The sequence below is a fragment of the Naegleria fowleri genome, assembly GCF_008403515.1.
Source record: "Naegleria fowleri strain ATCC 30894 chromosome Unknown tig1, whole genome shotgun sequence".
In the NCBI taxonomy this organism is placed as follows: Eukaryota; Heterolobosea; class Eutetramitea; order Acrasida; family Naegleriidae; genus Naegleria; species Naegleria fowleri.
In genome coordinates this window covers 398,189-421,079 of record NW_025407933.1, presented here as the reverse complement: position 1 = coordinate 421,079, position 22,891 = coordinate 398,189, and the positions used below count along the sequence as shown (strand labels likewise).

Sequence of the window (22,891 nt, the reverse complement as noted above, 5' to 3'; positions counted from 1 at the left end):
AATGTTCGACCGAGTTGGGGATCACATCTTGACGAAGAGAGAAAAATCAGTACTGAATGATTGTTTTTGGACTGCTGGAATTAGAGCATTGATTGGAGGAGTATCAGCAGGAGGGTTATTGGCATTCATTGGTATGTTTAATGGCCATTCCGATGCACAATGCCATGAACATTTGATTTAAAATTAATACTCTACAGTTAAAAAGTATCAAAAACCACAAAAACCCTTTGCTAAAATTGCTGTAGTATCATGTATGTTCATACACAGAATTTTACAATGATTTAATAATTTCAATAATTCTTTCACAGTATTCTTCATCGGAGGCGTTTATTTAGGATCAGCCTCGGCTGTTCCATACTGTCTTAGAAATTTCGCAAAACTTGAAGATTCAGAACTAGGAGACACGGCACGAAGATTGTATGTGTCAAATTTATTTGTTTCATGTTTAATAATTAATCCACACTGATTTTCTTAAAATTGTGAACATTATTATTCGAACAAATGTAGTATTATGGCTGTCACAGATCAAACTAAACAAGAAGAGCAAGCCAAAAGCAAAAAACAAGAATATGACTGGGAGGAGGAAGAAAAAGAAGCCCTTAAAAAAGAGTTGGCTCAGAAAAACAAGTAACAAAATTCAGAAAAGTAAACTCCTTGTTAGTTGTGTTTGATTATTTTACAATACTATTATTATTTTAATTGCTCAGCTGACAGCTGTCTTAGGGTTTGAAAATTCAAATTTAAGCAAGCTTCAAGTTTGGTTAAAATGTCTTTGTCATAGACCGAAGACATTTTCAGCTGGTCGATTACAGACGAGCCGTAATAATGTTCAAATAAATACATTTCTGTAGGAGAATTTCGTAAGTTGTGCAATATTTCTTTGTATCTTGCTTCCCATATCTTGATGAATTCCTTAAATTGAGTTTCAAATTGAGCCCTAAAGTCTGATGATTGTTCAATCCAGCTTAAATAATACGGAATGGTACAGACAGCGAATGAAAGAGATTCCTGGGTTCGATGAATTTTCTGTGAATAATCAATTATTTGTTTATGTATTGTATTGAGATGATGAAATGTTTGTTGTTTGAGTGAAGAGGTGGTAATTCCTTGACTTTTTAAAAAACTTAATGGTTTTTTGGTGAATGATTGAACAAATTCGTGCCATAGTGACATAAATTTGTGCAGCTTTTTCTCAAGCGTCAATTGATGGGTACTGTCTTCATCAATAATATCCGCTTGTTCTTTCATCCCCTGAGGTGCACAAGCATCATTATATTCTTCTCCATCAATTGAAATCGGTCGTAAAATCAAACAATTCTCATGTAGAGTACAGTAATTGTACTTTTGTGAAGATTTGTTAGAGGATGGCATTCCAGCAAGATCGTCAATCACTTTCTGCAATTCCGATAGTTTTTTCGTTAATTCCATTTCACACATTTCCATTTTGCGGCTGTCTTCATTCTCCTCCTCGACAAGAATTGTTTTCATTTTTAATTGATGAAAAAAGAACTCAAAATTTGGATGAAGAATTTATACACATTGTAGTAATATCTCTAACAATACAACACTCTTGAACCTTTTACTTCTTTAATCTGTACTTCTTAATCAGCTCTACTAGGAATTTTGTGTCACAAGCTTTCTGAATGAATGGGTGAGCCAAAAGATCATCTGCTGAGGCTCTCTTTTGTGGATTCTTGGCAAGAGCACAAGCTAAGAAATCTTTAAAGGTGTTGGACCATTTCTCAGGTTCTCTCAAAGTTGGAGGAGGTTGAGTTGCAATAATAAACAAAGCTCTCAATGGTGGCAAGTCAAGCAATGGTGGTTCACCATCGGCCATTTCAAGAGCCATAATACCTAATGACCAAATATCGACCTTTGTGTCATAATCTACACCACGAATAACTTCCTAATCACATATTAAATGTCATCTAAAAAATTAATCTTTTAAGTACTTACAGGCTATTATAATACGTGGTTGATAATGTAATGGAAACAAAAACAATTACTTACAGCCATCCAATATGGTGTTCCTACAACAGATCGTCTCTTATCTGATGTTTGAGAAAGTTCAGCACAAAATCCAAAGTCAGCTAATTTAACTTCACCACCCTCACCCAAAAGAATGTTGTCTGATTTGATGTCACGGTGAATTCTTTGATTGTCATGAAGGTATTTGAGAGATTTCAATGTTTCTTTGCAAACAGCTGCAATCTCTGGTTCAGTAAATTGAGTGTTCAACAATAAATCTGTCAATTTACCACCACTCATCATTTCCATGACAATCCAAAGATCTTGGTTGTGAGAGTAGGCTCCGACATACTTTACAATGTTTTCATGTTGACATGAGTGCATCATAGCAATTTCATTCTCCAATGTTTCTAATTTTGTATCTGCTTTGATTTGAATAATCTTGATAGCAACCTTCATTCCTGTCTTGTTGTGAATGCCTTTATAAACAACTCCTGAAGAACCTTCGTCAAGTCTTTGTAGTTTACCGAACACTTTTGTTGGATCTTCATTTTGAAGATAATCCACAAGGCGTTTCTTGCCACCGATTGGCTTCTGTTTGGCTGATGTTTCATCAGGTCTTTGCATGTTGTTAGTTGCCAAATCCAAAATACCTAACACAGCTTCTTGGTCTTTCATTGCTTCGTCTTTCGTAATACCTGATGATTTCAACATGGATTCCCATTCTGGAGGGAGACCAACAAAACCAGTCTGTTGGTGTGACATTGCAGAAGGACGGTCAAAAAGTGTCAAAAGTGAATTTTAGAATGATAAAACAATAACATGAACGAACTATGTGATCGAATCAACGACATACCTCACTGTTGTAATCAACATGGATGTTATGTTTGAACTCGAAAGGCTTTGAAATGACTAGACCTTGTACTTTTTCTTCTGATGATGATGTGCTGATGGAAGGAAGAAGGTTTGGATTGACTTGAGAAACATCTTCTTCATATTGAGCACTATCTCCAAATGTATCTTTCCATGCAGCTGGCACGCCCTTCAATGTTCCTTGGTTGAGATCTACTTCAATATGTACTCCTCTTTTGAAGTCGGTTGGAGCTGAAATTTCAACTTTGATAGCATCACTATCATAATTTGATTTGTTATCTTTCTTTTTGGTACCGCTGAAGAAGCCCATTTTGTATGTGTATGGATAATAAATAGTTGATGATGATTGTAAAATTGGTGATGATAATAAATAAAAATTAGAGAGAGGAATGACTCTGCACTAAATGAATTTTCGGTTGTGTGTTGATGATGAAAAACAACAACCACACAGTGGACTTGTTTCAAAAAGAGAAGATAATAATGGTACGCTCTTGTTCTCGCTCACTCTCGGACAAGTCTTCTCTCTCGTAATGCCAATGAATAATGGAGGAGAGGGATAACGCACAGAGAAATTTTTTCAGAGTGTTTCTCGTCCAACCGTCATTCAGAAAGCTTGACAAGTGCTGGAGTGACGATGATGGCTGTGTGCAGTGAAATTGAGAACTCTTGCTGGACAGAAGACAGATGATAGCAGAAAAAAGAAAGCAAATTTGCGAGCAAGTTGTGTTATTCTTCTCGATGACAAGCAACACACCTAAAAGGGATGTCAAGGAAACACCATCGTGTCCTTCTGAAAGATTCTTCGTGTGTAAAACTCTTGCAGAAGGACAGATCCTTGTTGCAGCTGTGGACGAACAGGTTGTTGTTAATGTCTTTACATTATATTGAAAATATGGTACACTTTGGAAATAGATCTACATATCGATATGAACTCATTAGTTGAGAATTACTTGAGATTCATATCAATAATAACGAGAGATAAACTCTCATGAGAAATAGTAATAATGAGAAAGGAGTTTCAACGAATTCCTTCAATTCATGGAATGGATCCTTTCTGTTGTCGGAATGGCAATGTATCAATGGAACAAAATGAGGATTGCTTCCAAAAGGTATAAAAGATTGTTCATTAGTTGTTAAGAACATCCTGCAGTTTTGAGGTCAATTTAACCTATTATAACCTAATTTAGACTTGCAATATTTAAATGATTAGTGACATTTTCTCCGTGAGCTCGCTCATTCTCATGGAATGCACATTAAGGAATGTTTTCCATTTTCCTCATTGTCTCTTTGAATATTCATGTCTTCATGGTTGAACTTATCCAGAAGTAAGGTCAGTACCTATAAATAAAGAAAATCAAGGTAATAATAGTACATTCCGATCGGCCGTTTTGTTCCGGACTACGGAGATGATCAATATGGTCTCATGTCTCAAAAAGGAGTGCATCAGCAAGATTTTTCTTCCATCTCAACAACGAATGGCCAACAAACAAAAATAAAAAGCATGGAGCGACCCTCTTCAAGTCAACAAGTTGTCCTTCCTAAAGAATCAAATGTGACTGCAAGAGAAGCTTTTGACATCCTTCCTTCGACCCACGGAAGCAAACAACCACCCGTTCAACAACAACAGGATAGTTCCATAACCAAGAAGGAAGGCCAAGAGATTATTCACGAGTATGACCAACATTTGGAAATTCATCACCAACCTCCACCACTGCTTCAAAATGTGATTGCTGAAAAAACTCTTCAATTTACCACACTTCCATCTTCAACCACATCTCCCACATCATCTCACTTACAATGTAATTCAGAACAACATCAAAAGCACATCATTCATCACCATTATCATCATTTTGAAATGGCTTCAAATTTACCTTCAGGTTTAGTTTCTTCAAAGAATCTGGTGGATGGTGCATCTCGAGTTCCACAACAACACCATGCCACCATTCCCATTCCTTCGTCAATGCCATCACAGCCTCCAATTGCAACCCATTCTTCCTATAACCCTTCTCTAGTTCTATTTCATACCCCTTTCCAAGTGATGGAAAAGATGAAAACAGAGGGTGTTCGAAAGTCAAAGCTTACAGTCGATCAAATGATTGTTCTTTCATTGTTTGCAGGTATCTTTAAAGGAGTGTGTAAGTAACGAATGGAGCCTTTCTTTTAACCACCTTGATTAATTTTCTAACTAATGGATGTTCATTTTCACTGCTGAATGGATTGATGATCCATTCATATTCACTGACCTGATGATTCGGACCACATACATGATATCATCTTCAGCATGTACCTTGTCTTTGTTTACTGCTGGAAACTCTCGAAAGCTGGAAGAGGAATTTCCGGGTTTACAAAAATTCTTCTTTGGGGCGTAAGTATTGTTTGTTTTGCTGCAGCGAAAACTGGTTCAACGAGAGTGGGTCGGTCATCAACGATCGCTCGCACATCCATGTCCACACTCTCCTCTCGTTTTATATGGTCATCCTTTTAAACACTTTAGAGTATTTCCCATTGGATTGATTTTAATTTCAGCAACAGGTGCGGAACTTTTCACTGCCAACGTTCTTGTGGTTTTGGTTGGTTTATTTTCTCGAAAATGGAGAGCTAAAAAGTTTATCATACAGTTTGCTCAATTCCTAAAGAATTTAGTCCTGAGTTATGTATTTAACATGTTAGGCGCATTTGTGATGGCTTATTTCTTTGTTTATCTCATTCAACCATGTTGTAATGCTCATTGGATTGAATATGTTAAACATTTAGCAGAGACTAAAAGTTCAAAATCTTTTGGAGCTTGTTTAGCTTCGGGGATTATTTGCAACATGTTAGTCACAATGGCCACCTACAATTCACATGCTGCAACAACTTTGGAAGGAAAGATTCTTGGCATTTGGTTTCCCATCATGACGTTTGTGTCTATTGGCCTTGAGCATTGTATTGCCAACGCTTATTTCATCCCTTTAGGCATGTTGGTAAGTGTGTGTAGTGATTGATGAATTGAAAACTGAAATTGCATGATTGCACCATTGCGCATTATCCCAAAAAAAACAGTATGGAGCAAATGTTTCTCATTATGATTTTTTCATTGGTAACCTTCTCCCTGCTACCATTGGCAATATCATTGGAGGAGCCTTTGTGATTGGATGTTTACTTTACTTTGTGTATGATTATCGAAATAGACATAACCGAGTGCTCTTCAACTTCTTGGAGCTTACTTGGAGCAAAATTAAGGAAAAATACAAACAATCGAGAAATTCAAATCAACCTGAGAGGGTATCCACCAACGAACGCAAAGAATCCACAGATTCAGTTTTGAGTGATTTAGAAATGGGTTACAGATAGTTGGAAACACAAACCAACGTTGTTTCTATTTTGAAGAAGAATATATTATTGGAGAACATCATCTCCGCTGCTTTCAATCATTTTCTTCAACATGAATAGACCATGTAGTTATTTTCATCCATGCTCAACACCACGCTCATCCTCCATCAAGCACAAATAAAACTCCAAAGTCTATCATCACCATCACCTCCTCACAAAGTCAATCAAAAAAAGAAGGGACCATCTCGAGCCACGGTTGCTGAAAGCTTCTCTCGGATTGTAAAAAATGAAAAGTTGCACCCAACGATTTGCTTGCTCTTCATCGTCGTCGGGTAAGCCAGCCGTGGTGCTTGCCAAGTGGCTTGGTGTTACATCATCAAGATGCGGAGGAATTGGTGGTAGCAACAGTGTGATGATGAGTAATTCTCAATATCGTAACATGTATTCGTCATCTACATCATCAACTACTCAATCCAATTATTTATCCTCGACGATACCGAAGAATGTTTTTTCTTCATCACTCTCTTATCAACAACATCGAGGGTATGTACATTTATAAGTGATAATGTTGCTTATCATGGCGATTTTAATCCTTTGATTTTGGTGCATTCATTTGAATAGAAATTGTTTTAGCACCAATAATTTCATAAAGACACATAGCAACAACAACTCATTTTGCTTGTGGAGCAACAAAATTGCCTCATATCATACTTCTATGAAATTCAACGACGCAAATCCTTCAAATCCTTCTCCATCTTCTGAAGAATCTACTGCGGATCAAAATCAAAGAATTAAAGAGGCCAAGAAAATCATCGAAGAAAGAATGAGAAAATCATCAACAGCAACTTCTCTTTTAACTCCAATGAACGCAAACAGTATGATGAATATGGTAAAAGATAAATCGATTGCAATCGTAAAGGCAATTCCTTCTTTCAGTTGGAAAGCAACGGTATTTACATTCAACACTTTGAAAACTCTAATCCTAAGACCATCAGTAGTGAAAGATTGGTATGCTCGCGCAAAGGAGGTGACGGTTTCAGAAATCAAACATTACGTAGCAGGAAGTAAATTATTAGTAAGCGATATTAAGTATGCCTTTTCTTTAACAATGAAGGTTTTGAGAGGAAATGCTTTGTCTAGACGAGAAAGAAATCAATTGTTGAGAACAGTTTCAGACATTTTCCGTTTAGTTCCCTTCGTAATTATTGTTATAGTACCATTCATGGAGTTTGCGCTTCCAGTACTTTTAAAACTTTTCCCAAACATGTTACCATCCCAATTTGAGGATAGTTTAAAGAAGAAGGAAAAATTATTGAAAGAAGTTAAGGCTAAAGTTGAATTGGCAAAATTCTTACAAGATACTGTTGAGTTGATGGTTCAGGATTTGAGAGCTAGTGAGTCCGAGGAAACTGTTGAACAATCAGAAGAGTTGAATAATTTTATTCAAAAGATCAGAAACGGAGAAAGTTGTTCAAATGAGGACATTGTTAAATTTGCCAAATTATTTAAAGATGAAATTACATTGGACCATATGTCAAGAGCTCAGTTGGTTGCAATGTGTAAATACATGGGAATAACACCCTACGGATCAGATGCAATTTTGAGATATAGACTTAGATCAAAACTGAGAAGAATTAAGGCTGATGATCGATTAATTTATTGGGAAGGCGTAAATTCTCTGTCTACTGAAGAACTGATGTATGCTTGCAAGGAAAGAGGAATGAAGATTGGAGTTTCCAAGAAGGAGTTACAGAAACAATTGAGAGAGTGGATAGAATTGTCTTTTGACAAGAACATTCCATCATCGCTATTGATTATTTCCCGAGCTTTTGTTTTTAACGACAAGCTTCAAAGTGAGGAAGCTATTAAGATGGCACTTGGCTCGCTCTCTGATGACGTTGTTGAAGAAGTTGGACTTCATACATCATCAATCCAAGATTATGAAAAGAAACTTGCTTCATTGAAACGTAACGAAAAGTTAATCAAGACAGAAGAGGAAGAAAAGAAGAAGGTAGTACTGAAAGAAGAGGTTGTGGCTGCTGTTGCTACTTCGGCTGCAGGAGAAGTGTTATCAGCTGCGACTGAGGCGCCAGCAGTGATTGAACCTAAAGTATCTCTGGATCCTGAATTCGAAAAGGAAGAAGTGAAGAAGGCAAAGGAAGAGAAAATTAGAATTCTCAATGAAATTCTTGCCACACTCGCTTCAAGAAGCTCAGTAGAGCCTGAAAGAGAGGAATTAGAAGATCTCATCTCCGATCATATTGACTTGGTTGACCAAACTAAACAAGATCAAGAACAACCTGTTGCATCTGTTAGCAGACTCAGCAACAGAGTAGGAAGATTGATCGAACAAATTGAAAAGGATATTGACAAGGTTGATGAATCGATTGCAGATTCACTAAATCTCTTGGATAAGGACAAGGATGGTGTCATCACAGTTGACGAATTGAGACATGCATTGAGTGTTCTCAAAGAAAAGCCATCTGAGGAACTGATCAGAGAAATCATTAATAGAATTGATGCAGATAAGGATGGCGTGATTACTGTTAAAGACATTTTACTCGAATTCAAACAAGGCAAATTGAAGGAATAAAAATTTGTTTTAAATTATACATTTGGGGAATTATTCTTCAAGAGATGCTTCTTATCTTCGTTGATCCATCTCACATCATAGATTGAATCAACAAATTTAATCTTGATATCGCAATCGTAGGGACTATCTACAAAGAAAATTTTCAATGACTCATCAAATCTACTCGACACAGGAAACCACAATAATTCGCTTGTATCATCAAAGGCACTGTCAACCAATTTCACTGCACAATCAGCATCATAATCCGATATTACTTTTAAGACTTTTAATTCAGCATCCAAGGGAGAGTCTACTTTGAAAATTCTCATTTTTTTGGTACGTCGATCGCCCTCAAGCAAAGAACATGAACTATAATTGGACTATTTTCCTGGCTCGTGTAAAGAAATGTTGTAAAGGACAAGAAGAACGCTGAAATTTTCAAATGTAACGTCATCATCCAAACACCGTCAAAGTTGACAAGGACAGCTTGATCAGAAAGACAATTCAACAACACCTTCAATCAACAATTAACAAAAAAATGCATGTAGCAAATGATGGCAGTTTTTATTTGTCCATCGAGGAAACCAATGAAATCAGAAAAAAACTCGGACTGAAACCACTCAATGTAACAAACCAAACAACAACAAGTGCATCATCGGATCTCAAAGATGAACCAAAAAATGAAGAAGATGAAGCTTCCGAAGTACATAAACGAATCGAGTTGGCAAAAATCAAAAGAAAAGAAAGAGAATTAAAAAGAATAAAAGGAGAAGATGACGAAGAAGATATCAAACCAACAGTTGTAAAAAAAGAAAAACAAGTAATTCTTGAAACAAACGAAGATGATGAGGAAATAATTCAAAAATCATCTAAAAGCAAATTCTACGATTTGCATGCTAGTAAACCAAGTATTGCTTCTGATTTTGAGGTTGTAAAAAAGAAGAAAGCAAAGAATATTAGAGTCAAGGATAAATTATCGGAACCATCAGCCACTTCTTCCGGAACTGATTTATTAGCAATGATGGAGCTGAACGCTTCAATGCTTGACGAAGAAATCAAACCAACTAGCAGAGCTGAAAGAACACTCACAAGAAGAGAAGAAAATATCTTGTTAGAGGAAAGAGAAAAGGACAGGAGCTATCAAGAGGCCATTGACAAAGCTCATGAGCAATCTAAAATTTTACATCAATCATTCACCCCTAATTTTGAGAGTAATAGAGAGGAGGATTTTGAGCTGAACTATAATCAAGGAAAAAAGTATGATGCAACAAAGCATTTTGTAAAAACAATATCAATTGAAAAATCTGCTAATGAAGAGGAAGAGACTGTAATTAACAAGAGAAAAAGAAAGAGCCAAAGCCTAAGAACGAAAGATGCTGACGGTGATCATGTGATGGAAGAGACAAGTCAGACTACGACTGTTGTGCCGACCATAGAGGTAAAAAAAGAGGAGGAACCACAAATTCTTCAAGAAGAAATTATAAAGGAACCGTTGGTGTCTGATGGATTGCTTGCAACTTTAGAATTTGCAAAGCAACAAGGCTTTCTAGAAGACAAGAGAGTTGGCCGAAATAAGGACAAATCTCATATCGAAGAGAGACAAAAATCTAAATTACTAGATAATAACGAAGATATTGACTTTGTTATCGAGCATTTAGATCAATATGGCCGAGCTACAACACCAAAACAAGCGTACATTAACTTTTCTCACAGCTATCACGGTAATAAGCCAAAGAAAAAGAAAGTAGCTAAGGAGAAAAAAAAGATGGAACTAGAAAGACGTAGAAATGCTGGAGCTTTAGATGACAGCATGAAGGTTCTAGAGACCGTAATGAAAGAGACAAAACAACCATTTGTGGAAATCACAAAGGAAACCTTTGAAAAAGCTGTAGAGATTAGAGCCAAGTTACAGAAAGAATCCAAACCAAAAAAGAAAAAGCAAAAGAAGGAAGACACATCATCAGTAAAAGAATAGAACTGAATTTAGTTACATTTGTGTGCTGTCAGCTCCCATTGGTGATTGTTGCTGAGGAGTTTCATCCTGGTGAAGGTCAGCAATCATCTTTTTTGCGAGCAAACTTGAAGGTAATGGAGGTAATTTTCGATTGGTGCTCTGCAACAAACCTTCCAGAGAGGCAATATAACTTTTTGAAAAATGATCAGCAACATAACTTCCAACAAAATCAAGATGTTCAAACTCTGAAGGTTTGCATTGTTTGAGATACACCTTGGAATCAATTGTTCTCAATAAAAATAAAGTTTCTGGAGAATATAAGTGAACTCCAGTTGTGAAAGATTGAGGTAACTTTGGAAGCTCTCTCATCGATGTTTGTACATTACTTGTAGTTGATACTGAACTGACACTAATTGTTGATTCAGATTTTTGAACTGAATCCCCATCACTTGCATTTTGTGAAGAGATTTCAAAGGTGGTTTGTGAGTGACTCTCTAATTCTTCTTCAACAACAGTCTCATCTGAACTTGAAATGATAGTCGTGCTGGCATCAACAACATTTTCTTGTCGTAAATCAGTTGCTTCTCCACAAGTCACAATACCATCCGTGCTATTGGTAAATTGATTTTGAGAGCATGACTCTTTAGTTGTTTCATCGACAACTGAGTCTTGTTGTGAAATGCTTTCTTCGTATTGCTTGACAAGATTTGAAAAAAAGAGATCATCTTCTTCATCAACTTGTTGATCCTTAAATTCTTGCACCTTAATAAGTCTCTTTTTGGTAAGACTTTTAGGTAAAGGAGGCAGAGATTTTTTCTTAATAGAAGGAGGTGTAGATGTTGTTGGAGATTTTTGTTGACTGTTTTTCTCCGAACCATTGACAATGTAATTGTATCCACTCATGATTCCGTTTTTTAGGCTAGAAAAAGCATTATACACTCCGCTCTGATCGAGTAAAGTGTCTGTAGATTTTAGAAATTTTCCAAGCTGAGTTTCGTTCATCACTTCTGATTTCCAATTAGTCATTCTCTTAATTTTAAATTCTCTAAAGCTCTCGACAGAAAACAATGGAACAAAATCGTCTTGATTGATAAAAGTGGTAATATATCGTTTTACCAAATCGGATCGTGCAAGTTCATGAGAGAAAATTTTAGGACAAGCAAATGCCAAGCATCTAATATTTGGCATCTTGGTCACAAGGAGCAATGTTAGAATGGCAGCCGTTCCAGCACCTAATGAGTGACCAACAATGGTGAATGAGTAATCAGGAAAATCTTTTTTCAAATATTTTTCAATTTTTGGAATAATTTGATAATAAAACCAATACGCTCGTTCAAGCATCCCAGAATGAACAAAATGATTCTCCGATGATGAAAAGGCGTCACATTTAAAAGCAAAAGCTTCTGCGTTGAGGTCTGTAAGGAGATCATGGAAAGATTTAGTTCCTTCGATCAATAGTAATAAACTTTTTCGGTTTGTGTCTCTACAAATCGCATATGCACTTCTTTGTGCATTTCCCTTTGGTTCATACTCTAAAATATCTGCATAATCAAAAGTTGTTTTCAAAATCAAATTATCATATTCCTTAAAAAGAAGTCTAATACAAGTGATATACTCTTTCCATAGTTCAATAGTGTCAATACTAATTTCTGTATCGTTTTTTACAAAACATCTCTTATCGGAATTGTATTTAAAGGCTTCATCAATCACATGAGAAAAATCACGTTCGATTTTTTCTTTTCTAAAATTTAAATAATAACCCAATCCGATAGAATCAGACCATTCCCATTCGCTATGTTTCATCATATCCGTTGCAATTTTAAAAAGACTTTTTGTCTTTTGAAATCCAGATTTTGAAAAATCACTTTCTTCAAGCTTTTTCTCTTCTTCCACAATGGTTTGAACTGCCAATTGATCTCCCTCTTCCAAAGGTGATACTGTGAGTGCAGGTGTTTTTGGTGATTGATTGTTGTTGAGCTTTTGATGATGCTCATAGAGAACACTGTGTTCATCCTTGTATGGCACTTCAAGGGTGTCGGTTGACTTGTTGATGGGCATTTTTTTTTGGAAAGTGATTTGGAAGAATGAAGATTTCGGTTTTGGATATATTCTCCCCGAAGAAGAGTGGTACCATCTTGACCTTAGGAGATGACAACACTTGACGGAGGGAATATAAGATATTTGTGTTGAATCATGATTGAGGAAAGATCATTTATTGTTATTCCTCTGATTCTAGAATTTAACTTTATAAATTGGAAGGATTTGATCTTCATCAAAGATCACCACTGTTTTTCAAGTAGTTGGTTGTTAAAGTTAAAATCAGTAGGTTAGTAACATTCTCAATAAACTCCTTACCTTCTGAATAACCATCAGGACTTGTATGAGAATCATAACCAGGTTCCTTTTTTAAATTCAAATGTCGTGTTTAGCATCCATGAATATTTAGTAATAATGATCATTGGTTTCCACATGCGAATCTATTTGTCACATGATCGTGGTATCTTTCAGACTTACCTTTGGACATCCCATGACAATTTGTTTCAATGGAAATGCTTTTCCAGTGAATACAAGACAAACTAATAAACAATTAGAGCCAGCATATCCAACACTGTATTGAGGATAGCTACTGAAATACACTCCTTTTCCATAGTAACCCATGTTACCAGTATTTGAACCAATTCTCTGCATGGAAAAGTTTGTTTTCATAATATTGTCATAATTTGATTCCAATCTGTCATTCACAAGGGTGTATGGAATATCAAATTGTTGTGCCAGTATGATGATGATGACATGGAACATTTCATGAATTATAGGATCACAGTATCACAGTGATGAGAGGAAACATTGTGTCCACACAAACACACACTCTACTCACCTGTTACCATGAAAAAGAATGAGTGGTTTCATCGAGTCCAATAAAAAACCATGCTTTTTTGCTAACTCTCTCTTTCTCTCGTTAAATCGTTTTAAATTATATGGATTGCATACATAGGTCACTTCTTTTAAAGTATATTGATTTCCTGATGCTCTGCTCAAAAAAGTTTCAGCAAGTCTAAAGTGAAATAATTCTCCAGGACAAGTGAAAGGATCAAATGCAGAATTATAGGTCATGGTATAATATTTACATGTGTCTTTGGAATCTATATTATTCTTCATAAACTCAAGTTCTCCATCACAAAAGTAATGACAATAAGTAGTCTTGGCTGCTTTGATTTGTGTCGATACTTTTTTCAATTCTTGATCAATCAAATTCTTTTTCTTAATATATGCATACATGTCTTCACCATCATCTTCTTCATTCATCACTTGTGTTGATTTTACTGTATTGTATTGTTCCATCAATTCGGGATGTGCGTTCAAAAGAATTTTTCTCTCTTTCATTATTTCAATAAATTGAGTCTCTAATTCGACCAGTTTTTTGTTGTCACTCTTTTGATCCTCTTCAATGGCATTGATGGCATGATTGTTTTTTGAATAGAGTGCAATGAGAGCTCTCACCACTGGTGAACTTGTAGTTTTTGAAGAGAGATCTTGCAGCAAGCTGTCAACTTCCTTCTTATCGGAATCACTTAAATCAATGACAGAAGAATTTTTCTGTGTATTGGGAGAAACTATCAATTGTGGTGGAGAGGTTTGTATGGTTGTGGTGCAGCCAGTACTGGCAGTTTCAGGGATTTCAGTTTTCTTGGGAGTGTTGTTGCCAGAGAGAGAGCGAAGAAGGCCAAAGATCATTTTGTGCTATTTTTTTGAGGAATGAACTTGGAACACCTGTATTTAGGTTCAATCTTGAAAAACTTGAACACCGAGTCCGTGTTGGAAAAACCTCAATAAACACACTCATGGTTTTTCAATAAATATACACTTGAGAAAGAACCATTCCTACCGATTGCTTCAATTCATTCTCATACATTTGAGAAAAGGAGAAAAACTCGGACGCGATCATCCTCTCCCATAACTGATTGGCAGGTCTGACTTCTCAAAAATTGCCGAAATTCGATGGTCTAGAAAGCTTTCAAATACCAAAAAATGAGTCAAAACAACGCGCAAGAATCACCTTCTCCATCACCAAGGAAGACCATGTCTCCTCCACAGCCTCATGACTCATCACCCAAAGTAAATGATGATTCATTGATACCATCATTGGATGAGAGGATAACAACGGGTACCAACATCACTGATGTTACTCGAAACAGTGAGTCGGATCCTAAGAGTCAAATAATTATTGAAAATATGAAACAACAACCAATTCCGATGATGAAAGACAAGTCTATTTTTTTGAATGCTTCAGAGCAAAGTAATGACGACCATTTCTTGCCAACAACATCAAACGAAGATGCTAGTTTTGAGGAAGAAGCTTCCCAAGACATTTTACCAAGTTATCATGAAGGCCAAAACACAACAGATTCGCCGTATATTGAAACAATTACTTCACCTTTTGAAATGAAAGTTGTAGACCTTCCCAAGGTACAATCATCTATGAATGTACAACATGATGTTTATGATGATTATCGAGATGACAGTGATGATGATTATGTCGTGGATTTTAAATCTGTTAATGGAAATGAATTAATAATTCCTTCAAAATTTAGTGCAATTCCAAACACAAAGGTCGTTCCTGCGAAGAATATTACAAATGCATCCACACCCCGAGAACCCCTTAAAACACCAGTTTTCGATCTTTCTCAAACACTTGCATCCATTGGAAGTAGTGCCTTTGCTGGTGCTTCAGCAAAGGTCTCCTCTAGCGCAAACAGCAGCACAAATTTTATGTCATACACACATGAATTGGATGACGATTTGGAGTCAGCAAGTCACAAAAATTTAGTAGGGGAAACCCTTTCGAGAACATCATCTTTTAATGATTTAGAGTCTTTGGAAACTCAATCATCAGTTTCTGATCTTTACTCTTACTCTGAGCAGACTTCTTCCCAGACATCATTTAATCATTTGTCATCAGAACAAAAACGTTTAGCAAAGAATGAATTTTCGAAAAAGCCAATTTATTTAGAAAAAAGCCCTATTCCCATGTTGCCTTCAACAAAACGGAAAGTAAAACACTGGCTTTTTAAAAGAGCAAAAAAAGGAACTTCAACAGATGTGCAAGAGGAGGAGGTGATACCACAAAATCAGTCAATGATTGAAAAGGTTAAAAAAGCAATTCTTTGGTGTGTCACTGGAAAATTTGAAATTGAAAAAAGATATTCTGTCCCTTATCAGAAATTAACAAGAGAAGAGAAGGATAGAGTGCATTCTTTATTACTTGACCTGGGTTATGCTCTTTCTATTTATGGACTTCCTTCAAACCGAGTGGAATACCACTTGACTTTAGTGAGTACATATTTTGGAATGGATGGCTATTTCTTTTGGTAAGTTACAAGGCATGTTATGACATTTGTGGCGGCTAATGTTCTTAATATGCAATGCAGTATACCTACTGGAATATGGTATAGTTTTGGAACAAAGCCAAGAGACCCTTCCAATGTTTCCTATTTTGTAAAACTTGAAAGCCAAACAACAGATTTGAACAAATTAATCAAGTTAGATCAAATTGCTCATGACATATCCGACGGTATTTTGCCATTAGAGCAGGCTCAGCAAAAAATTAGTGATGTCATTGTTGAACCACCAATTTACTCTCACCCCATGTTCACTGTGTTCAACATGTTTGTTTTCTGTGGATTCTATGTGATGTTATGGAATGGAACTGTAGGAGAGGTTTTAACATGCTTCATTGGTGGAATAATTATTGGTATTTTGATGGTGTTTGGCTCTCGTGTTGCATTTTTCTCAAATATTTCTGTAATTGTTGCAAGTGTGGTTGGAGGGCTTTGCGGAATTATTTTCAAATTTATTTTGTGGGATGTAAGCTATGTGAGCGTGGTACTGATTTGTTTGTGCCTTAGTTTTTACTATCTGCCTGGAGTAACAATTATGATAGCCATTAACGAAATTCAGGCGAGGTCTCTTGTTTCTGGTACATCAAGATTAGTTAGTGCATTTTCAACAGTGTTGAAACTTGGATTTGGATTATTAATAACAAATGGTATTGTCAGCGCATTTCCTGCATTTGCAGAGAGTGAAAAAGCTGGTACTCAACGAACTGAGCTTTCTCTTCCAATGCGTGTTGTGGCAATTATTGTTCTTGCTATTGGTATTGCGATTGACTCTAAGGTACCAAAATACTTTTTCACCTATGTTTATTTGGTAATTGTCACACTTGCGGTACACTTGACTGCTTACTATTCGAGTAACGTTCTTGGCATGGAGCTTGGAACAGTTATGGCTGGAACAGTGGTATGTAATTCTGTCAATTTAACTTCATCATCATTGACAATATTACCAACCTATTAGACCGGAATTGGAAGCAATATTTATTCTCTTATTACAAACCATCCACCCTTGCTCATTAACTCGGTTGCGACACTTTTACTTGTTCCTGGATCTCTTTCATGGAGAGGATTCTCTGCGTTTTTATCAAAAGACAGTGCAACAGGTATCAATTTGATCTTTGAAGTATTTTTGATTGGAATGGCAATATTTTGTAAGTAACATGATCAAGTCAATCCTTTCTGAACACCGAGTCACAACAGTTGGTTTAACAATAGCCAATAGTTTGATTCCAATTAGACAGAGGATCAATCTTTGAGTGTGTTGTTGCACTCAAACTCTCCATCCTTATCAAACGAGTTGGCTTGAGTTTTTCAAAATCTTTCATTGCTTGCCTTAATTTATAACAAGCCAAATCGCTCATAATAGCAAAATAATTATGATTATTATTATTTAATAATATTCGGAGAGTTAGAGAAAATAATTATTTATTATTGAACCATTACCCAACCAAATGATTTCCAACCAACCAATCCTGGGTCTACTACATGCACAAGACCGAATACATCACAAACTCCGCCTGGATAAACACCACTAGGGATAAAAGGCCACACAGAATAAGCTGGTGATGTCATTGTTATTGATCCATAAGTTGGAATGGGAGGAGGAGGAGGAGGAGGCCTTGGAGGTAAAATTCCGAATGGTGGTAATGAGGCTACTGGCCACAGGATCATGGCGAGAAAGGTAATAATAGAAACTAACTGCAGTATGAAAACACGAATCGTTGTTGTTACCTTGATCATTATAGTTTTTCTTATTGTGTAGATGAAACGAGAGAGAATAACCGATTCTCTGAAAGACTTTTTCAATGTCATTGATCTTTTAAGGAAATTAGATTAATTATCGACACAAAGATCTTCTATTGTTTTGGTGCATCTTACATTTTAGACTCTATTTATTGAACAACAACAAGAAGGAGAACAAGCAAAACACCCAACAACATCCATTGTGATGAGCAACTGAGAACAGAAAGTGCATCATTAACAACAACCTTTGAATCACTAACCACAACCTTTGAGTCTGTAAATTTCAAACTATTTCTTGCTTTGATGTCATATCCCGAATCAAACATGAAAGGATATGCACTAAAGGACAATCCACCTATTAATCGCACGTTGCTAGGTGTTGCTTCAGCCTTAACACTAAATACAAATACCAATGTTTGTGGATCAACAATTACAATTGATGTGACATTAAGGAGAGACTTTAGAGTTGGAACATTTGTGAAACTCGTATTGGATTTCAAACAATATTCGAAAGTAACGCCATTCGGATCGTCTCTCAACTTCTGGATAAAACCTTTATCCCATGAATGATAGGGAGAATTGATCTTAACTTGGATGGATGATATATTGAGAAGTGAACTGATGGCTTGCGATGCCTGGAAGGAGTTATCAACGAACTGAACAGTTATATCTGTGTTCTTGAGCTCTTCATAGTAAACGTCTGCATTTGAGCACAAAGAATCAGTGTATGCAAGAACAATGGAACCATAACCTTTTGATTTGATGAAAGAGATTGGTAAACTTTGTCCATTTCCATTCATGTTCGACCTATAATCATAGATGGAGCTCTTGTCAAGGAATGATGGTGCTGGTTGATTGGCACCATTAATATAGAGACCAATATTGCATTGTGGAGCAGAAACCTTTAGAACAATTCCTGATTTTAAGTTTTTTTCCTGATTAATTGTTTGTCCAATATCGAAGATAACAGTCTTCACAAACAAGAATTACGCCCTCTGTGTTATTGTAAATATCAATCGATGGGTTGTCCACTATTTGGGTTCCAGGTTTTAAATTAAAACTCCATAAGGACATGTCCTTGGTGTATTGGAAATTCACTGCTCTTTTCAATGAAGAACGACCTTGCTGGAAGGGAGCAGGTACTGAAGAAGAAGGAACAGAAAGAGGTTTGGATTTCATCTTGATATTAGCATTCAAGAACACCTCATTGATTGGAAGTCTTTTCACCTCGAATTTGACACGAAGCATGTTGGAAGATTGTTTCAAGATTTCTCTCGTCAAGACCAAGAACACCAATGTGTCCTGATTAGTTGTGGTAGTCATAGTTGTATCCATCACATCATTGTTCATACAATTCCAACCTGAATCAATGACCAATCGTGTTCCTGGAACCCACTTCCTTGCAGAGAAGCTTCCATCGGCAAAATCAATAATAACCTGAGAGAGTTGAGATGATGAATCTTGAGAGGGTACACATTGGACATCCCATACACCCAATTCATGGTCCACAGTCACCACACCACTCAAAACTTGGGCATTCATTTGATAATTAATCATGGCACCATATTTTGCAAAGCGGTGTTGTAATTCTTGAGAAATGTAATCCACACCTTCAACCAACACCTTTTCAACATGTCGACGATGAGAAGTAGACTGAAGCATGCTTTTGACTTGACTTTCTGAGTTTCTGTATCCCTTGTAGGAGGAGAGTTCAAAAGGATCCATCATTTTGACAGCCTCTAACTCGATATTGCTTTCGAAAGGATGAATGGAGGCTGGAATGAAGGGAAAAGGTTTTGCATCGAATTCCTTGCTCAAGTCAAAGACTTGGTGATCATTATCGGTAAAGGTACGAGTTGTAAAAGGTTGTTGCTTCTTTCCAAACATTCTTGTTGATGGAAAGGGATGTGTGGAATGAATGGAAGTACTTGGAGCAAGTTGTATATTCAAAGAACAAACCATGGTGCTCATTCCAAACAACAACCATGCAAAAGCGGTGAGCAAAAGGCACGAGTTAAAGGTTGTCATTTTGTTTTTTAGTGATGTTTTTGGAGTATTATAAGTCCATCTTGCTATTTAAAGTAGACAATCACGCTCGATGTTGAGTTGTTGGGAATTCTATTCTGCATTTACATGAGTGAATGCACACAAAGTAGGAGCGTGATGGATTCCCGCCAAGGGGTGAAAATTATAGTAATACTAACAAATGCAGCTTACAATAGAGCGATGAGTAAATCCTAAAACAAAGGCATTCACGGAACACTTTTTTAGAACGGTGCTGGTTCACATCCGTGTCGTCCCAGCTGCAACTGTTCATCTCTTCATCACCTTCATGGACTGTTATAAATCGTTCAAAAAGACCTGGAAACCTTTTGGTCAACCAAAAAAAGTTGTGTGAAGAAAAGAAGCGCCAAAAAATTTGAATCAAAAAAAATTAAAATTTTGATCAGGTGTTGTCTGTCCAACATCTATTCCCGACTGTTTGAATTAATGCATTTCTTGAATTAATCATCACTATTTAAATTTTGGATTCGGATTGTTCAGAATTATTTTGTTTTTTTCTAGTATCGATCCTCATGTTGAACACAACCCGAACTTCATCGAGCGAAGAACAATCTTCAAATGGAGTGATTAATAGCGACACAACAAATGAAACCTCGCAGACGAGCAGTATTTACACGAATTTAGAACATCAATCCAACAGTAGGTCCGACATATCTCCATTCCGATCTGATGGATATTACCAACTATTTTCAAGTGAGTTGGATGATGAGGACGACGAGGAATATCAAGATGTTAATGAAGAAGAGGACGTTGAAAATTTAGAAAATTTTGACTGGATTGATTGGACTGACTTTATGGAGGATGTTTCCTCTAAGCAAGATGAAGAAAATGAAGATGAACTTGATGATGATTCATTGGTTGGCTCTTCAAACGGAGGTTTGAAAAGAGGACGAAAAAAGTATCAAAAATTCGAAAAGCCTTCCGTGCTACCAAGTATAAGACCAAAGAGTCCGCCACGGGTTACAGCATCAAGCTCATCCAGTACCACCACCACCGCTACTACTACTACCAATGGCAATGCAAATGCTAGCTCAATTGTAAATAATATTCCAATTCCTCCTCCATCTCAACCATTCCAATACCTCAACCCATTTCCTCCTGTTTTGGGCCCACCTCTCTATCCTGCAAGTGCTTCCATCACCAATAAGAATGGTGCAACCTCCACATTTCCATATCCATTTGGACCAATTTTCCCTTATCCCGATATTTATCGAGGTGGAATGAAGAACACTACTCTGTCTACAAGTTCTCAAAGAACTTCTCCTCCACAATCTCTGCCACAAACCACCACCACCGAAATTTCTACAACGCCTTCTGACTCTTCTCTCCCAATAGCAGCTGCTTCTACCAACCAAAACGATGTTGACGGTGCTCTTATTCTGTCAAACATATTTCCTCCTAACTGCTTATTTACTGATGAACAGCTGAAAGAATTACAAAATCAATTGCAACTTCATGTACAATTATTATTATATAATTATTTTTTAACTAGTACTCGAGAAGGATTTCAAGCACAACATGTTACTTTCAAAGGATTGATTGAACAATATTTACAGACAAAAAAAGAAGCAATGATAAACAAGATAAAAAGAATACTTTATGGATTTGGAGTTTCAAAAGACATCAAATTAATGGACTTAACAAGCGGGCAGGAATATGAGCTCAAGGAAGATTATAAAAAACAGGAATCAACAACAGTTGTTCAAAGAAGTACCGATGAATGGATACAAATGATTGGAACAACAATTTTTGATATTGAAGGCTTAGATGCTGCTGAAACATTTCTAAATTTTGATTATAGCTTAGTCATGTTATCAAATCAAATTGATTGGGATCTATTTGTAAAATTATTACGTCCCTTTAAATTGTTCAATAACCAAAGCCTTCTTGCGGAAGTGCAAGAGAGTATATATTACCTAAATACAGTTCCAGAGGATAATATTGGTCCGAAACGAGTTGTATTTACAATTGCAGAAGATAATTTATTAATAATGGGTCTTAAAAAACATTGGAAGCCTGGAGGAACAATTAAGTGGGACAAAATTAAGAACGATATGTTTCCAAATAAGACATCGAAACAACTCCGTGTAAGATACAAAAATATGATTGGAAAAAGAGGCCCTCCGATAGAAGTTAATCCCTTCAAACAATTTAGAAACATTATAGAACACGAAAATAATATGAGAAAACTTGATCCTCACGCTAAGAAGAAGAAGGAAGCAACTACTGCGAACTATTCACATCTGTTTGATAGCGTTGAATTGTTTAAAATTACAAACAAATTAACAAGGAACGAACTACCATGTAGCTATAAGGAACTAAGTAGGATACAAACATACAGAGATAATGCTTCCTCTGATTCAGAAGATTCAGAATCTAAGGATTATATAGCATCTGAAAATCGTAAACGAAAGAAATCAGAGAAACCACCATCGAAAAAGAAAAAGAAGCAAGACACATCAGATACTGAAGGTAATAGGGACCCAACATCCCCTCCTGCACAAGCTCAGCCAGAACCTGTTCAAAACGAAAAATCTTCATCCATGAATGTTCTTACTGACAGTCTGATGCAGCTGATAGAAAAACCTCCAGAAAACTCATCCATTACACAACCTCTCGAAGATGTTGGATCCATAGATTCTGCCTCTGAAGATGAAGATGATGATGAAGTACCAATTTCAATACCTTTACCTTCTATTCAAGCACCCCCAATTACTCTTCCACAAGAAAAAGAATGTGAAGTTCTCTGTGATGGCCAGCTTGTATCTTTTACACGAGAAGAGGATAAGCAAATATTGTTAACGTTAAAAGATCATGGATTTACAGATATTGCCAATATTAATGATCTTTCGTTGATACAACCTGCCATTCAAAAAGTAAGCGATTCCATTTCAAAGAGTGTTAATGCTGTACAGGCCAGAGTCCTTAAACTTCAACACTTTCGGAAGAAACATGCAAATAAGTAAGAAAAAGCTGTAGAGGCTCACATCTCATATCTCTCATATCTCATTCTCA

At 36.4% G+C, this 22,891-nt stretch overlaps 12 protein-coding genes across 12 annotated transcripts; 6 read left to right on the top strand and 6 right to left on the bottom strand.

Annotated features, from left to right (window-relative positions):
* Position 1: 1 nt before the first annotated feature.
* FDP41_000189 (uncharacterized protein) lies at positions 2-631 on the top strand (the record flags this gene model as incomplete). The annotated part of the gene is made up of 4 exons (XM_044705023.1): positions 2-131; positions 198-251; positions 309-417; positions 508-631. 4 exons carry the CDS (start codon positions 2-4, stop codon positions 629-631), a joined length of 417 nt encoding a protein of 138 aa, XP_044569863.1.
* A 59-nt stretch (positions 632-690) lies between these two features.
* On the bottom strand, positions 691-1,488 carry FDP41_000188 (uncharacterized protein; the record flags this gene model as incomplete). The annotated part of the gene is made up of 1 exon (XM_044705012.1): positions 691-1,488. One exon carries the CDS (start codon positions 1,486-1,488, stop codon positions 691-693), a length of 798 nt encoding a protein of 265 aa, XP_044569862.1.
* A 91-nt stretch (positions 1,489-1,579) lies between these two features.
* FDP41_000187 (uncharacterized protein) lies at positions 1,580-3,151 on the bottom strand (the record flags this gene model as incomplete). The annotated part of the gene is made up of 3 exons (XM_044705001.1): positions 1,580-1,906; positions 2,011-2,718; positions 2,825-3,151. The coding sequence occupies 3 exons, from the start codon at positions 3,149-3,151 to the stop codon at positions 1,580-1,582; spliced, it is 1,362 nt and encodes a 453-aa protein (XP_044569861.1).
* Positions 3,152-4,342: 1,191 nt separating this feature from the next.
* Positions 4,343-6,174, top strand: FDP41_000186 (uncharacterized protein; the record flags this gene model as incomplete). The annotated part of the gene is made up of 4 exons (XM_044704990.1): positions 4,343-4,976; positions 5,122-5,206; positions 5,336-5,804; positions 5,884-6,174. The coding sequence occupies 4 exons, from the start codon at positions 4,343-4,345 to the stop codon at positions 6,172-6,174; spliced, it is 1,479 nt and encodes a 492-aa protein (XP_044569860.1).
* Positions 6,175-6,439: 265 nt separating this feature from the next.
* On the top strand, positions 6,440-8,746 carry FDP41_000185 (uncharacterized protein; the record flags this gene model as incomplete). The annotated part of the gene is made up of 2 exons (XM_044704979.1): positions 6,440-6,696; positions 6,775-8,746. 2 exons carry the CDS (start codon positions 6,440-6,442, stop codon positions 8,744-8,746), a joined length of 2,229 nt encoding a protein of 742 aa, XP_044569859.1.
* Positions 8,747-8,760: 14 nt separating this feature from the next.
* FDP41_000184 (uncharacterized protein) lies at positions 8,761-9,054 on the bottom strand (the record flags this gene model as incomplete). The annotated part of the gene is made up of 1 exon (XM_044704968.1): positions 8,761-9,054. One exon carries the CDS (start codon positions 9,052-9,054, stop codon positions 8,761-8,763), a length of 294 nt encoding a protein of 97 aa, XP_044569858.1.
* A 209-nt stretch (positions 9,055-9,263) lies between these two features.
* Positions 9,264-10,700, top strand: FDP41_000183 (uncharacterized protein; the record flags this gene model as incomplete). Its single annotated transcript, XM_044704957.1, has 1 exon — positions 9,264-10,700. The coding sequence occupies one exon, from the start codon at positions 9,264-9,266 to the stop codon at positions 10,698-10,700; it is 1,437 nt and encodes a 478-aa protein (XP_044569857.1).
* Positions 10,701-10,712: 12 nt separating this feature from the next.
* Positions 10,713-12,737, bottom strand: FDP41_000182 (uncharacterized protein; the record flags this gene model as incomplete). Its single annotated transcript, XM_044704946.1, has 1 exon — positions 10,713-12,737. One exon carries the CDS (start codon positions 12,735-12,737, stop codon positions 10,713-10,715), a length of 2,025 nt encoding a protein of 674 aa, XP_044569856.1.
* Positions 12,738-12,911: 174 nt separating this feature from the next.
* Positions 12,912-14,411, bottom strand: FDP41_000181 (uncharacterized protein; the record flags this gene model as incomplete). The annotated part of the gene is made up of 4 exons (XM_044704935.1): positions 12,912-12,964; positions 13,035-13,080; positions 13,194-13,410; positions 13,555-14,411. The coding sequence occupies 4 exons, from the start codon at positions 14,409-14,411 to the stop codon at positions 12,912-12,914; spliced, it is 1,173 nt and encodes a 390-aa protein (XP_044569855.1).
* A 294-nt stretch (positions 14,412-14,705) lies between these two features.
* On the top strand, positions 14,706-17,228 carry FDP41_000180 (uncharacterized protein; the record flags this gene model as incomplete). The annotated part of the gene is made up of 3 exons (XM_044704924.1): positions 14,706-16,045; positions 16,106-16,973; positions 17,031-17,228. 3 exons carry the CDS (start codon positions 14,706-14,708, stop codon positions 17,226-17,228), a joined length of 2,406 nt encoding a protein of 801 aa, XP_044569854.1.
* A 372-nt stretch (positions 17,229-17,600) lies between these two features.
* FDP41_000179 (uncharacterized protein) lies at positions 17,601-19,699 on the bottom strand (the record flags this gene model as incomplete). Its single annotated transcript, XM_044704912.1, has 3 exons — positions 17,601-17,885; positions 18,073-18,747; positions 18,803-19,699. The coding sequence occupies 3 exons, from the start codon at positions 19,697-19,699 to the stop codon at positions 17,601-17,603; spliced, it is 1,857 nt and encodes a 618-aa protein (XP_044569853.1).
* Positions 19,700-20,388: 689 nt separating this feature from the next.
* FDP41_000178 (uncharacterized protein) lies at positions 20,389-22,842 on the top strand (the record flags this gene model as incomplete). Its single annotated transcript, XM_044704901.1, has 1 exon — positions 20,389-22,842. One exon carries the CDS (start codon positions 20,389-20,391, stop codon positions 22,840-22,842), a length of 2,454 nt encoding a protein of 817 aa, XP_044569852.1.
* Between the last annotated feature and the right edge of the window lie 49 nt (positions 22,843-22,891).